This window comes from Gordionus sp. m RMFG-2023, chromosome 3 (assembly GCF_954871325.1).
Source record: "Gordionus sp. m RMFG-2023 chromosome 3, tfGorSpeb1-WG-v2, whole genome shotgun sequence".
Classification (NCBI taxonomy): Eukaryota; Metazoa; Nematomorpha; class Gordioida; order Chordodea; family Parachordodidae; genus Gordionus; species Gordionus sp. m RMFG-2023.
The window spans coordinates 42,116,599-42,132,766 of record NC_088777.1 but is presented as its reverse complement, the minus strand read 5'-3'; the positions used below and the strand labels follow the sequence as shown (position 1 = coordinate 42,132,766).

The window sequence follows — 16,168 nt, the reverse complement described above, 5'->3', positions numbered from 1 at the left end:
ATATATATCCTTAAAGAAAAATATTTTAAAAAATCTCTTTTCTTTCCAGGGGTCTCAAATATTATTTTATCTCTTCCCTAACATTGGCTTTTTACTGTTGTAAAAAGCCCGATTTTTAAAAACGACCCCCTTTTGATTTTAGAGAAAATAGTATTATGTAAGAAGATTTTGCCCATAGATGGCAGAAAGTTTGGACCTCTATTTGCCAAATCTAAAGGCTTACATACATTTTTGCTAAATTCTTAATCTGGCAGTTTTTAAAAATAGACCCATATTGAGTTTTATTTAACAACATTCGCTAAGTGTAATGTTGGCCAAAGTAGTGTTGTAATAATTTTTAAAATTTTTCTATAAACCTTATATATTTATTTTAGTTTCGTATTATTTTTTTAAAAAACATAGGTGTACTTTTATAACTTTTAATGTCAGAAAAATTATTAAAAAATACACAATTCCTTTAAAGATCAATCTAAACATTAAATTAAATTTTTTCTAAAATTACAAAATCGTTTTTCGGTTTGGCCCTAAACCAAATTTAGCTTTACAGTGAAAGTTAGATATTTTTATCAGATGTTGAAAACAAATAAAGCGATCCTATCATAGGCGTAACCGAGGGGGGGGGGGGAGGGGAAAGGGAAATCCCCTCTTCAGAAATTTATCCCTATTGTGAATATCATTTTAAGCTAATAAAAAATATCCCCCTTAGTCCTCCTCCCACACCACGACCCTCAAAAATGTAGAAAGAATGTAACAGTGGATATTTTTTTTATAAAACTATACATCATAATGTATAAATTTTTGGAAAAAAGCATTTATATATATAAAGTGAACCAAAAATGTTTTTTAGTAAATGGAATGTAAGCCAAAGATAAGTCTACAAAAGTGTAATGTATTTTAATTATTACTAATAGATCCATAAAATTATTAAATAATATAATATATCAAATATAACTTTTTATAAGTGAGTAATTTTAATTTATTTATCTTAATAAAAGTAAAATATAATTATAAAACTTTTGATAAAATTAAATCATAAATTAAATTAAAAAATTAAAGCACATTACAAGTAGTGGAATATTATATGTCGTAGATTTACAGTATAACTAATTTTATCAATTATCATATGATAATTAAGTAATTTTTACCAATATAGCGATTTATATTTTACAAAAAACTATAAAATATTGATAAGGACATCAGAAAATATCTTTTAAAGACAATGTGGGATAAATAATATGAAGATTAATTTTTAATATCATTTTTTATTTAAAATTAGATGGCCTTAAATAATTAAATTCTAATTGTATTTATTATCAAGAGCATTGATTAGTAAAATTTGTTAAAATATTAACTGTAATATATTCTCTAACTGTCAAATATGTCTGTAAAAGTGGAATTTTCCTAGTTTTTTGTAATTAATACTATAAAATAGAGGATTATCAACTATATGACTACTTACTTTTTATAAATAAATTTCTTATACTTGTTTGGAATAAATTATTACCATGCTTTTATATTAATGTATATACAAGTAATTCATTGTATTTTCTATAAACTAATGGAAATATATTTCATATTTATTCCAGGCTTTTTTTTTATTAAAATTACCTTGTATCTTGTAAAAATATTTTATAACTATATATAGACTAAGGTAACCTGGCCGAAGGCCGGGCAAAAGCGGGCCGCCCTCTCAAAGGGGGTCTGGGGGCGAAGCCCCAGTAATTTTTTAATTCCCCCCACCTTTAGGAAAATCATGGCCACGCCTATGGATCCTATTATATTTTTCATTTGCATATTTTAAACAATTATTAAATATTTTATTTAAAAAATGCCATACTTCATATTTGAAGTTAGTGCCATACTTGAGGTTAAGATATATAAAAAAAAATTTTTTTCTAAATAAAACCAATATATTTATAAATTTTTACAGTTTCTTTTTAAGAATTATTTCTCCCTCTTTATTTTTTCATATTTAACCTTTGAAAATGATATAAATTTAATTCAAAATTTTATTCAGTTAAGATATTACATAATAGGGATAACACATATATATATATATAATATGATATATAATGAAGGTGCTTGAGAATTTTAATTGTCATCTGTTAACTAAAGTATAATTATTTGTTGAGATAATTGCGGATGATTGATAATTGTTTTTCATTTCAGATAGACAAGAAAAATTTACATTTTGGAATAATTGGCAATGAATAAAAAATATTACTAGCGCTAAGTGATAGTATATAATCTATATTACACATATTAAAATAAAATAACACCACTTTTTAATTTTAAATCTATTACCGTTATTTACTTTTTTTAAACATAATTTTTCTTTTATTTACGATTTTTTTTATCATCTTTAGTATTTTATTAATTTTTTAATCGGTTACTTCTAATTATATCTATCTATTTTCATTTATAAATTTATTTATACTTTTTTAAAATTTTAAATTTATCATATCATGAATTTCCTTAATTAAAATTAAATCTTTGAAGGAAAATTGCCGATTTTTTCTTTGTTTATTTCGAAAGATTAATTATCAATTTTTGCAGATTTTATTTTATTAATTTCAGTAGGAGCACAATATAGCGAAAAACGCCACAGCAAAAAATTGGAAATCTGGCTTATATTTCTAATTTTTTTAAGTAAATTGAGATATTAATAGATGATTGTAAAGATCAAATTGAGGACAAAGATGATATTTCATCTATTTTTACCAGGGATGTGAACCCTTCGACAAAAAAAAGAGTCCGGGTTCGGTAATAAATTTAAAAAGGACCCGGGTCCAGGGTTCGGGTCCGGGTTCAGAGGAAACATAAAAATAATGACTCAAAATAAGACTTTTTTTCATTCATTTTTTATTATACAACATTATTTTGTAAATATTGTTGCTCTCTTATTTTCGTATTTTCTAATACTTCATTTGAAAAAGAACTTGTTAATTTCCCTAACAATCGACATCTTAACCATATGCTATAAAAATCCGATAAACATAATTGTTCAGCTTGCACTCTTAATGTTGTTATTTTTAAAGGAACCAGCACACTAGTAAGCTCTTTTATTTGATTTCAATCATCTTCTGACAAAATGATTTCACATGCTCCTATGATTAAATCATTACAGAAATCTTTCAAACTTAATAATCGCTCTAGCATCATACACATAGAGGACCAACGTGTTGTGCAATCTAAAATTGCCATTTACCTTTTCGTGGATTTTAATATTCTAACAATTGTGGGAGTTCTTAAATATTTTACAATATCCCTTGCTTTATCAATTATAGTTTTAAAGTGACTATTTTTTAAAAATTATATTTTTCATTAATTTAAAAAAAAAATTTTAAGTTAAAAATTTTTAACACCATGAACCTTTGGACCCTCCACTTTTTAAAAGGGTCCGGGTCCGGGTTCAGCCAAAATACGAGGGTCCAGGAGGGTTCAGGGTCCGAGTCCGGGTTCACATCCCTGATTTTTACAGATTTTTTTAAAAATTTAATTTTAATAGATGAATTTACTTAAAAATTTTCTAAGAGATATAAGCGATATTCCCAATTTTTCGCTCTTTGTTTTTCTATGTTTCACACTGAAGTCCTCTATTTTTCAATTTCGTTTTGTGTTTTCCACTATTTATCATTTTTAATCTGACGTTTCCTCTTCAGTCTTCACTACTGTAAAATATGGAATAATAATGATATTTAACTATATTTTATTAGATAAAAAGTTATCATTAAGTTAATGTTCCACAAAATTATAATATATATTAAAACAACATTCTATTTTCAAGTATGACATTTTTAGAAAAAATTGTTCAATATTTGATAAATATCATTTAATGTTTAAGTGTGAGAAATAGAAAAATATAATAAGATCGTTTCATTTGTTTTCATCATCTGATAAAAATATCTCCCACATCTTTATATATTAAAATTTATGACCAGCTAACATTTAGCACTATTTAATTACTTTTATATGCTAGGCTTCATCATATGCGCATTTTAAATTTTTTATGAAATACAAGAGGTTTCTTCACTGGGGACCTTTGATTGCTACTTTTATTATATCAACGCTAAGTTTTATTTGCATATACATTAATATCTATTATTTCCCACTATTTGCTTCAGCAAAAAATATTTTTTTAACTGCATTACTTTTATTGTGGACATTTTTAATATTCTCAAATTTCCTTAGCTGTATATTTATAGGCCCAGGTCTGGTTCCTTTGGAATGGAATAAAGTAAAGAATTTTAAGTTGTTTAATCTATTAGGTTTTTATAGAAAAATAAGAATAATATTGAATATCTGCAATGGTGCAATTTTTGTAAAGGTTATAAACCTCCTAGAGCTCATCATTGCAGAAGATGCCAAAGGTAATGTAAAAAAATATTATATTTCTTATTAATTAATTTGGTTATAGATGTGTTATGAAAATGGATCATCATTGTCCTTGGATAAATACTTGTGTTGGACATTTTAATCAAAAATATTTTATATATTTTTTGATTTCTGCTGTTCTAGGGTGTTTGCATTCATCAGTATTACTGATATACACACTTTATTTAATAATCAAAAATGTGAGTGATCTGAAAATTTATAACACTTTAATTTATATTACTAATCATTGCAATGATACCAAGGAACCTTTAATTTTTGTGGATACCACCAGAGTTGGGCAGTTCCACAAATACTTATTTTTAAGATGCAAGATCCTTTTGTATCTTGCTCACTGTGTCTTTTTGTTCACAATTAAATACCTATATTTGTAACCATAAAACTTTATTTATAAAAAATCCTGTATCTTTATTAATTTTCTTGTGATTCTTGGGCTTTCTTAATATTTTTATATTCACTGTTAACATTTTTCTGTAGAGCTTGCATTAATATTGTTATTTTTATTCCTGTCTTTATATTTTAAATTAATATTTATAAATATTTTTTATTCCATCCTATGAAATATGATGATGATGGTTTTAATACAATAATTAATATATATGGACAAGAAATCATAAAATTAATTTCTAAATTGAATACAATATTAAAGCTATCATGCTAAAATAAAAAATATTCATCTATATTTCAAAGTCCATTTTGGATAGCTTTGTACACACTATACTAAATATAAAAATTGCAATATTTAAAATTTTGATTTGGGCATTTGATACTTTAAAAATAATTTTAAATAATTTGAAAAATTTTGAGAAAACTTCTCTTGAGGAATAAATAAACTAATGGTTCTAATCTTATTTTTTAGTTCATTAAACAATTAAAATATATATGGTATTTCTCTATGTCTCATATTCATATATATTTTGATATAGGTAGGAATGATTAGGGATTAAGTAGCCATAATCCAACTGCAGGAGTACCATTTGCACAGACCAGCCTGGCCAGATTTTTTTGAAAAAATTTTTCTCAGCCTGGCCCAGGTTTTATATTTTCAGACCTGACTCAGATTTTTTAAAAAAATATTTTATTTATTTTTAATTTTTATAGCCACTAATGGCGATTTAAAATATACCCTGCTCTGGTATTTTAAATAAAATAATTCTCAGGCACATCCCGAGTGAACATATTTTATCTATTGCTGGCAATCAGGGACCCGAACCGTTATTTATAACGGTTCAGTATGTAAAAAATTATAATGGTTACGTTTTGGTTACGGTTCTTAAGAAGAAATTTATAAAGGTTCGGTTCGGTTCAGCTAATTATAAAGGTTTATAAAGGTTAATTTTTTTTTATTGAAGCAACACCATCTTCTAATTTATTTTTATTATTAAGCATCTGAAATATATATAAAAAAATATAAAAGATTCAAAATAACTCATTTTTAAATATATCATTTGAACGTATAAGTAATATATTTTCTAATATAAATGGATTCCTTTTTGTTCGTTGTAACGATAACACAAATTTTAGCCCCGAAAAAGCCCTTTCTACAGAAACTTGTGTTGCCGCCAGTACTATAAGAGCAAGTTTATATAATTCTGGATATTCAAATTATTTCCATTTCTAAAATATAAAAACTGAACAGGTTTAACTGTTTTTTATAAAGGTTCTTTTTACTCCTTCCAAAAATAATTATATCGGTTCGGTTACGGTTATGTTCAGATATTTATAACGCTTTATAATGGTTTAACGGTTCGTTACGGTTTACTCCGGGTCCCTGCTGGCAATTAAAAAAGATCTTCATTACATAACTTGGATAATATTTATAAATGATAACTACCATGATATATCATCTAATGTAAATTCAATTTGTATATTTAAATTTATATTTGTGTAAAATGCATTTATATTTGTGTAAAATGCATTTATATATATCCATTATAACCCTTTTCTAAAATAATATGCAATTTTTCAATTATCTTTTAGGCATTGTTTAAGTTGATGAGTCAATTATCTATCTTTTATTGAAGATATTTTAAAAACTTTTATAAATTTTTATGAAAATTTATTTATATTCAATGTGTAATAGAGATGTATTTACATTTTGATTTTATGCTTAATTTTGTTGGCAATAATATACAAATGAAATTTACACTCTTTTTCATATATTTTGTTTTATCGGCGCGCTATTACATCACCGATAAAAAATGCACACGTGCCGTCGCCGCTGAATAATAAATCGGCGCACGGGTCTGTGTTTTAGATAAATTTTTGTTCAAATACGCTAGCTAAACCGATAAGTATCGTAGGTTGAGAAACTGCCGTTTACAATCTTCAATAATCATTTCGAATTGAATGCTCTCGATGTTTATTGTTTTCCTATATTAATAATTATTATAATAGCAATAGGAATAATAATTTTAATACCTGATAGCTCATATTTTACTGATTTATTGTATGTTTTATTTTAATATTGTGGTTTTGGACATATTAAATTTTAAAATCAAAAATTAACTTTGGACGCACTAAAAAAAATTTTTGACTTTGGACGCGCTCCGAAAGATTTATTTTATTTAATCAAATTTAAACTTTAAAGATTAACAAATCACAAAAAAATATTTTTTTTAAATTATAAAAAAATGATCATAATTTAAATTTACAAAAAAAAAATAATTCTTGCTTACACAAAAACTCTTAGCATTTATTTCAGAGACCTGCTAAGGTACTATTTGCATGGCCCAGTCCGGATTTTAAAAAAAATTTCTGCCCGGAATGATTTTAAATATATTTTAAATTAATGACGGCGATTTAAAATATTCGGCCCGGGTATTTTTTTTATACCCGGCCTTGATATTTTAAAAATAATTAGCAGGCCGGGCAAGTCTCTGTTTTATATATAATTTATATTAGATAATTTGCATCTTCAAATATATTAAAATTTTAAATTAAAAGAATTTAATCTATAAATTTATATAAACTTGCAACAGACATAATTTTCTCTTTTTAAATTTCCCTCACGTGATTATTTTTAATAATGAAAAATTAGTTATATATTTTTTTAGAAATAAAATATTAAGCTCTTAACACCTTTAACGATGTAAAGATCGGCAGTATTGTATTTCTGGTCTAAATTAAATTTAAAAATCCCCAATTTTTTTTAACATGAATTAGTTAAAAGCTTAACAAATTATCTTTGCAAACATTACAATATTTTATATTCCTTTTTTTAGCCCTATGCATTTTATCTATTTCGACACACTGAATTTTACGTCTACTTACTGCATCTTTTCACTATTGGATTATCCATTGGTGTTGTATTATTTGTTTCCATCCTTTGTTATTTTCAAGTAAAGTTTAATTATTCATTTATATTAATGTATTTGCAAAATTTAATTATTTTTTTGTTAAAGTTAAAAGCTGTGCTCTACAACACCACAGAAATTGAAGATTGGATAATTAAAAAGGTTTTATAATAATATGCTCACTTATTTACAAAGATTTTTAGATACTGAGATTCGGTAATGAAAGGAATTCATTCAAAAATCCTTTTGATTTAGGAGTAAAGAAAAATCTTAAACAATTTTTTGGCTTGGATCATACAAATATTATATTAGACGGAATGAACTGGCCTGTAAGAGATGGATGCACTCTCTATTCATTATCGGTTAAATTTTAATTATTTTTAATTTTATTATAAATGTTTTTTTTAAAAAAAATATATAAGACAGCCATCTTTCTAAGAATGGACCCATCCTCGAATCTTTATTTTAAGCTTGCAAAATCAGGGTTGGTCAAATTCAAATAATCTAAAATATTATTTTCTATATTTTTGATTAAATATAACGATATAGAAAATTTTGAATAATTTATTTCCTGGAAAAAAATTAATCATTCAGAATTGATATTTTTAGATATGAATTATCCGAAAATATGTTATTTTTTAAATTAATATGTCGAAGACCATAAATGAAGGTTGCAGATATTATAAATAAAGCTCCCCTTTATCTATTGTTTCAGGGTGGAGCAATATCCAAAATGAAAGCATTATAAATTTTGTGGTAAGACACCGTTTCCCGTATTTTATAAGTAATCATCATACGGTAGATTATATTTACCAATTAAAAAAAATTGAACAATTAAATCCTACAGCAGTATATTCTTAAGTTTTGGATAATGTGGCTAATATGAAGGGAATTTTTCAAATCGGCCTTTAACCATATTCAATTATATGCATGTGCCGCACACATTACAATTATTTTTCGGGATTTTGAACTAGTAGTTATTTAATTCACATTTTTAGAAATAAACATATAGAAAGTACAGTATTTTTCTGCTACAGAAATCAATGTCATATCATCTACTATAAGTATAATTAGTTTAATTTCTTCTGCAACAAATACAAATTTTAAAAAAAAGCTTTAAAGGTGTCCGCCATTGAGATATACCTAACTCTATCTATACCATTGTTGAGAATTCAAGGGAACAAATGCACTTTGGTATTTTTAGAATATGTTATTTACTTGAGTCATGACCCAATTCTTCAGAAGAAAATAAAATATTTTCAAATAAGAAAAACTGATTTTAATACAAATGTTCATAAAGCTGCCTACTTATTAAATTTTCAATATGAAGGACAACTCATGAATAATGAAACGAAGCTTGTGATAATAAAGGAACTGGGAGTTCCTCAAGGTGGGAATAATTAATAATCTTAGGTGATATAATAAATTTCGCTGTCGGTATCTTTGATAGACAAAATATATGAAATGCGGTAGAATCCATTACCATTAATTAGATTTCGGCATCAATGGAATGAACTTTGGCCATCTTGCCCTTTAAGGAAATTAGCAAAATCTTATTAACCCTTCCAATTTAAACTCTTCTTCAGAAATAAATGGTTCCGTCTGAGATAATATTTATACAAAGAACTGAAATCTTTGATTACCGGAAAAATAGTTACGTTTATCATAATTTACGAATAATTAAGAAAAATGATGGTATAATTGAACCAGAAAACGAATCTATCACAGAAAGTGTATACGAAACAGTATCAAGAATGAATCAAAATATTACCAAATTTAAATATATGCATTTATGAATATATTTGTTATTACATATAATATACCTAATAAAATGAATACTATCATAAAAACATTTAATTGAATTTGACCTGTCATGCCAACCTTATATAAAATATAATGCCTACTTATATTCTAGAACCGTAAATTGACTTTAAAAAATAAAATTTTTGCAACTTAAAAAAATGCCTATATATATTTAAATTAAATATATAAAAACGCAATCTTTCATATGCATCCCATGGGAATATTGATATAAAAATGTGTTTTCAATTCATAAGGCTTTTATATTGTCATTATTCTTCTCTGCTTAATAAGTATCTTAGATACAATATAAACTCAAAAAATTTGTTATATTCAAACTTAGATATTTTTTTAATAGATATTATATTTCACCAGTTTTTTCGTCTCGTTGTCCATGAAATCAAGAAAGCTAAGATGGCTTATGGTTGTTTTCTGTTTTAGATAATAGGTCCCTTTTGATTCCCTTGTTCTGTAGCAAAAATTTCCTTAGTTCATTAAAAAACAATTCGACCTAGCTTAAGCCCTTCTAGAAGTCTCCGAGTCAAGGGCGTTTTTATTTTATTTTTAAAGCATATTAACATAAATTGTGAGCTCTTGGAACACATATAACTTATACATTCTAATTATGTTTAATGATAAATCTTAACTATTTATTACATTTTATTTTTCTCAATAAAATTATATTTGTTTAAAAATTTGATATAAATATTACAAAATCTAAATGAACTGGAACTTTTTCCAATTTTAAGCAACTGATATAATTTTTTGCCCCTGAGCTGTAACCTTTATAGTTAAAGAATGTAAATTTTATGATGAGTTTAATGAAAAAAATATTTATATATATTTACCATGAGCCCATTTTTTACGCCTATGGAATAAGGTAAACTTTTGCAATATTTTGTACATCAATAATTTTGAATCCGTAACACACTCATTAAGTGTTGTTAAATGGCCCGATTTGGGTCCATTTTTAAAAACGGCTCAATTTGTTTAAAATTATATTTCATTAATACTGTAATTTTATAAGATTGAGCAAAAAAAGCTAAAACAATTTAAAGAAGAATGCTCAATCCTCTATGTCTGCAAACATGACTACAACGCTAACCTATTTTCTTTACGGTTTGGGATTTTGACTTTCCTAAACGTTCCATGTACTAGTGAACCCCGATTATATTTGAGAAAAAATGATACCGTTCAAACTACTCGATGGAAAAAGTAAAACTAATTTTATCTTTTTTTATTTTAAAAGCAACTTAATTTTGTTTAATAATATTTTTTTTTAAAAAATCACCAGAATAAGGTTATATTTATGGATGGACCAATGATATCCAAAAACTTCAATATCAATAAACTAGAATACAAACGATTTTATGATTTAAAATCGAATAATAGACTCAGTTTTTTTAAAATATTGACTCAATTTAATGTTTTTGGCAAGAAGATTTTTTAAAAAAGTATTTGGATTGGTTGAGAAAAGATTTTAGAATTTAGGTAATAGAATTAGCCAGGATGAATGAAAAAAATCGAGCTTACGATAAAAGCTAAGTAGAAAATCAATATGGGTGATAAAGGAGAAAGAACAAAGGTCCCTTCCTTAGTTGGGTACTTAGGAAAAATGTTGCAAAATAGAAATAAATAGTTGAAGATACAAAAGGAACTGACTTATTGATATAATCTTTGATTAAAGACAGGGTAGAGGTAGTTGGTTATTTTTCTATATGAGACTATTTCAGGTTTCAGTTCTGAATATTTTAAAAAGACGATTCTGATATATGAATCACACAATATTTAAAAAATAATATAAATTAGTTATATACTTTTATTAGCACTGATTCAATAATTTTAGTTCCGGTTTCAATGCTAATATTATTGATTTTTTTTAAAAAAGGCGCTAATTTTTGAATAGTTTAAAATAAAAAAACTTATACCTTTAGTTTTTTCATAGATCTACAATGTGTAAAATTAAAATTATACACTTAAAATAAACTATTTTTTTTTAAATCGAATTTATTTTAGATATTGGCTTTACGGGAAAAAGTTGAATTCTATGGGTCAAAAAACGGCAGGTTATTTTTTATTACCAAAATTTAATTATTCCTATAACTATTTCTAAATTTTAACTAAATTGGTATTATAATATATTTTATTTTGGATTTATTTAAATTTTTTTGATAATTTTTATTTATAAATTATAGTGTAAATAAGAAAAAATTTTTTTTTAACTTTTTCTTAAGAAAATTATTGTTCCTTTATGGTAACATCAAGTATGTAAACATATTAAACGGCAAAAGAAAATCTCATTTCAATAGATGCATAGTTTATCTTTATGTAATCAAATTATATTTAATATAAAAAATTTATAGCATCTTTCCTAGTTGCTTACATTTCTAGCTTGAAATAATTATATAATTTAATCAATCATGTTTTTAGTGAAAATTATTTTAAAAAAAGACTAATATATATTAAAAAAGGATCAGTCAAAACGAGGGGAAAAAATTAAATAATAAGATTTTACAGATCAAAAGTTAATAAACGGTTATGATATCAGGAACATTGGGCAAAAATGTCGATTATTGATAGAAAATTTTTACATATTTATATTTATTTGAAAGATAAAACAGAATCTTTGGTAGTACAACAGTCTGATAACAAAGCAAAAGGTTGGTTTCCAAGAAATTTAGTAAAATTAAAAGAACTCTAATTTTAAAAAAACTTAAATATATATAATTTCTTTGATAATTGTATTTTTTTAAAAAATAATATTTATATTATTTATATAAAACTATAAAACATAATTTTATAATATTCTTGAACTATGAATTGTGATCAAGAAATATTTTAAATCTTTATTTTATTGATAAACATAGAATAAATTGAAGCTAAATCGATTGAATTTTGATGTGTCAACCAAGGGCTTTCAATTAAACCTTAATAAATAATAATAATAAATATATTATTAAATAAAATCTAATAAAATGATAGATTTTAATTTTTATAATAGGGAAAAAACAATGAAAGATATGGGTCAAGACCTGATGTGGGTTATTGTTGATCTAAGTTTATGAGTTTTTTTAAAAAATAATATTTATCAAAATATTTGTTGTTTTTTTTGCTTTGTAATTTATGGGAAGGAAAAGGTAGCTATAGCTAGGACCTGGGTTCCTTATTAGTTTCTAGATTGGATGATTAGGATAGTTCATTATTTATTGATTTTCCTTTTTCTTCAGAAACATGATTAAATGTGGTGCCTCCCTTTAGTGGGCTTGAGTGAGTTAAATTAGAAAATTTCAGAATTATGGGTTAGTTTATAAAAAATATTAGTCATAGAGTCCTCTTAAAAAATGGTGTATTTTCTTTTACTAGTTTAAGTATAAATATTTTTTAGCAGTTTGGATGCTTAAAGAACAATTTTAACATATTAGCTGTATTTTTTAAAATTAGTTAAAAATTTTTAAAATATATATAGTATAAATTAAATTATATTTTTTTATTGTATATATTTATTGTAAAATAGATGGGCTATAATAGTTTTAAGATGCAAGCCATTTTATTAATAAATATTTGAAATTTGGCATCTATTTTTTATATGTATATTTAGGGACTTTTTTAAAATTTTATGGTGCATCTTTTTTGAAGAGGGGGGGGGGGGTTAAGAGATAGTTTCTTTCAGGGGATAGTTAATTTTACCTGCTTGAATACATGCTTCAATTTCTTTGGCCATATATATAAAACCAACGTAGTTTTTATAAGTTGTATATGTCCCTTGAAAATCTAATGGGTAATCATAAACAACATCATTAATTATCATTTTGCTGGGTAGCCAGAATGGCTCGCATATCTTTTTTAAAATATATAAACAATTTTTAAAATACATTACTTACCTTAATATTACCTTTGGTACCACATATATAAGCTTCATTAGGCAAATGTAAATTAGATGATAATTGTGTAAAAGCAAATTTATCATTTGGATAAACCATAATTTTAGATATCATATGATTTTTACCTAAAATGATAAAGTTTATAAAAAAATAAATATTTATTTTAAAACTATTAACAGTAGAATTTAAAGTTACATTTTCTGGTAGTTGCTGATACACCATTTGTATTAGGTGAAGAGGGTAAATAAATGCTTCATCTAATTTTTTTACCTAATATTTAAAAAATGATATCAAAAAATTTTATCAAATGGAATAAATGACAAAAATTGTAGAAATAACGATTATGAATAATTACTAGTGGTGTTGATGACACACTTTGTTAAAACAAAAGAAATAATTCAAAATCCAGTAAAATGATTAACACCTAGAAGTCAAAGTGAATATTAGAGGAAGGAATACATTGTTTTTAATAGAATCAAAATAAATAATCCTTTAATGTTTATGTTAATTATTGTACAATTATATAATATTAACATGAATCACATATACTAAAATTAAAATATTACTGGTAATAATTTTTTATATGCAAAATATTTTTCAATATTTTTATAATTGCTAAAACTTATATTTGCTGATATAAAACTAATATTTCCAATGGTTTTCATTTTTAATTGATGTCTCAATCTTTGATATATTGGTAGAAATCTGCTTGGAATTACCTATTAATTAAATATTAGACTCTAATATTAATTTAACTTTACTTCCATAAAAAACCTTTTTTCTATATTTAATAATTTCAATATGTCAAGAAATTGATTACTATCCCATAATATAGGAGGTTCACATAATATGTGTTTTTTTTGTTGTATTAATTTTGATACTATATCATGTTTAAAATTATCAACGTTTCCAACATATGCTATATCTAAATGCAAATATTTATTATAATTTATTATATAAATACCAAATTTTTGATTTACAATGTCATCTAAGTTTTTAAGTATTAAAACCTAGAGAGGTATGTGTATATTATATCAATATAATTTAAACTCACTTTATGTGATATACATTTTAATATGTTAGCAATATCATTTGCCAGAGAATGATAAGTATTAATTATTCCCCAGATCATTAATAAAAATTAAAATTTTAAAAACTCACATTGTGCGTGCATGATTTAAATTTCAGTTTAATATTTATGTGGTTAAATAATGTTCCCGAATACTTTGTATTTTAATTTTAAATATTTATTATTCAGTTAATAGCCCAGAATACGATCTGCATTTTTAGTTTAAATTTTAATTATAAAAGATATAGATTAATATTACTTTACCTATTGAGCAGAAATGTCTAGGCCCCATTGCTCGATTAAGATTTTAGCGATTTGGCAAATAGAGGCCCAAACCTTTATGACATCTATGAGCCAAATGACCAAGCTTACATAAAAATTATTTTGGCTAAAATCTTAATCGGGGGTTTTTGAAAAATCAACACAAATCAGGTAGTTTTTAAAGTAAAAAAAAGTGATGTCAATATCATTAAGTTTTATATATTTATTATTCATACGTTAGTCATAAATGTAATATCACTAAATTATTATATTTAATATTTATAGACAATCATAAATGTCATAATCAATAAATTATTTATTTTATATTTATACGTTAGTCATAAATAAATATCATTAAATTTATTATATTTAATATTTAAGTGTCAGTCCTATACGTCAATGTCGCTAAAAATATTCTATTTAATGTTTATACGTCAGTCATATTTGTCAATATTACTAAAAAATATAATATTTAATTTATGCACGCCAATCGTAAATGTCAATATCACTAAATAAGTCAGTATATTTTATACAAAGTATAAATCACACGTTGCACCAGGCCTGAAATTTTTTTAAAAAAAAATACCCGGGCCGCACCCTATATTTAAAATTGCCAAATACAATATATTTTAAAAAAATCCGGCCGGGTCTAAAAATATAAACAGGGTATGGCCGAAAATAATTTGTAAAAAAAATCTAGGCCGCTGTGCAATTGGTACTTCTGCAGGTCTCTTGTTAAAATAAAGTAATGTTTCTAAAATAATGATGAAAAATCACTTGATTATATACGCTTACCAATTCGCACATTACCATTTAAAATACATTATTTGAATAAAACGAAAACATAAATTTATGAGCACTATAACTCTGGTCAACAATGGCGTATTAAGGACGGAAAGTTGAAAGGGAAATGAGACATGACGTTAGCCATACCCGCATATTTTTTTTAATATATATTAATGGAATCAGCGGTCGCCTCCGATATTTTATATATCATACCCCCAATCGCGATGCAAAGTAGGGATGTGAACCCGAACCCTCCTGAACCCTGATATTTTGGCTGTACCCGAAACCTGACCCTTTTTAAAAGTGGAGCGTCCAAGGGTTCTAGGTACCATAAAAAAAATTTAAAAACAAAAATATTTTTATATTGAGGTGTCATAGAAAATATTATAAATTTTATTAACCTTTTTCGTGGAATTATTTATTTTATCTTCGTGTTTTTCTTTCAATTCTTCCTATACTTTCATTTTATTTAGAATTTGATATCATAAATTATTTTCTAGTGTAAATAATATTTTATTATGCAAATTTATTAATAGATTTCCCCACAAATAAATATTACATCAGATGTGCAGCCCATACTCTATAATTGGCTATTAATGATTGCCTAAAAATAATCACTTTGAAACTATCATTGATAAAGCAAGAGTTGTTGCTAAATATTTATGAACTCTCATAATTGCAAG

At 24.9% G+C, this 16,168-nt stretch overlaps 2 protein-coding genes across 3 annotated transcripts; one reads left to right on the top strand and one right to left on the bottom strand.

Annotated features, from left to right (window-relative positions):
• The first annotated feature begins 4,008 nt into the window (after positions 1–4,008).
• LOC135926313 (palmitoyltransferase ZDHHC6-like) lies at positions 4,009–12,361 on the top strand. The gene is made up of 9 exons (XM_065462142.1): positions 4,009–4,237; positions 4,279–4,370; positions 4,418–4,574; positions 7,617–7,733; positions 7,797–7,850; positions 7,892–8,050; positions 10,516–10,703; positions 11,505–11,554; positions 12,101–12,361. Exons 1-9 carry the CDS (start codon positions 4,010–4,012, stop codon positions 12,187–12,189), a joined length of 1,134 nt encoding a protein of 377 aa, XP_065318214.1. The 5' UTR covers position 4,009; the 3' UTR covers positions 12,190–12,361.
• Positions 11,886–14,526, bottom strand: LOC135926314 (trans-1,2-dihydrobenzene-1,2-diol dehydrogenase-like). 2 transcript variants are annotated; one of them, XM_065462143.1, is made up of 8 exons: positions 14,424–14,526; positions 14,334–14,379; positions 14,131–14,294; positions 13,936–14,088; positions 13,540–13,639; positions 13,370–13,494; positions 13,176–13,326; positions 11,886–12,415 (listed from the first exon to the last, which is right to left on the bottom strand). In XM_065462143.1, exons 1-8 carry the CDS (start codon positions 14,499–14,501, stop codon positions 12,327–12,329), a joined length of 906 nt encoding a protein of 301 aa, XP_065318215.1. In that variant the 5' UTR covers positions 14,502–14,526; the 3' UTR covers positions 11,886–12,326. The 2 variants fall into 2 exon arrangements, 1 of the variants encoding a protein (XP_065318215.1); XR_010571834.1 differs by having other exon boundaries at positions 12,311–12,415; positions 13,381–13,494.
• Positions 14,527–16,168: the final 1,642 nt, after the last annotated feature.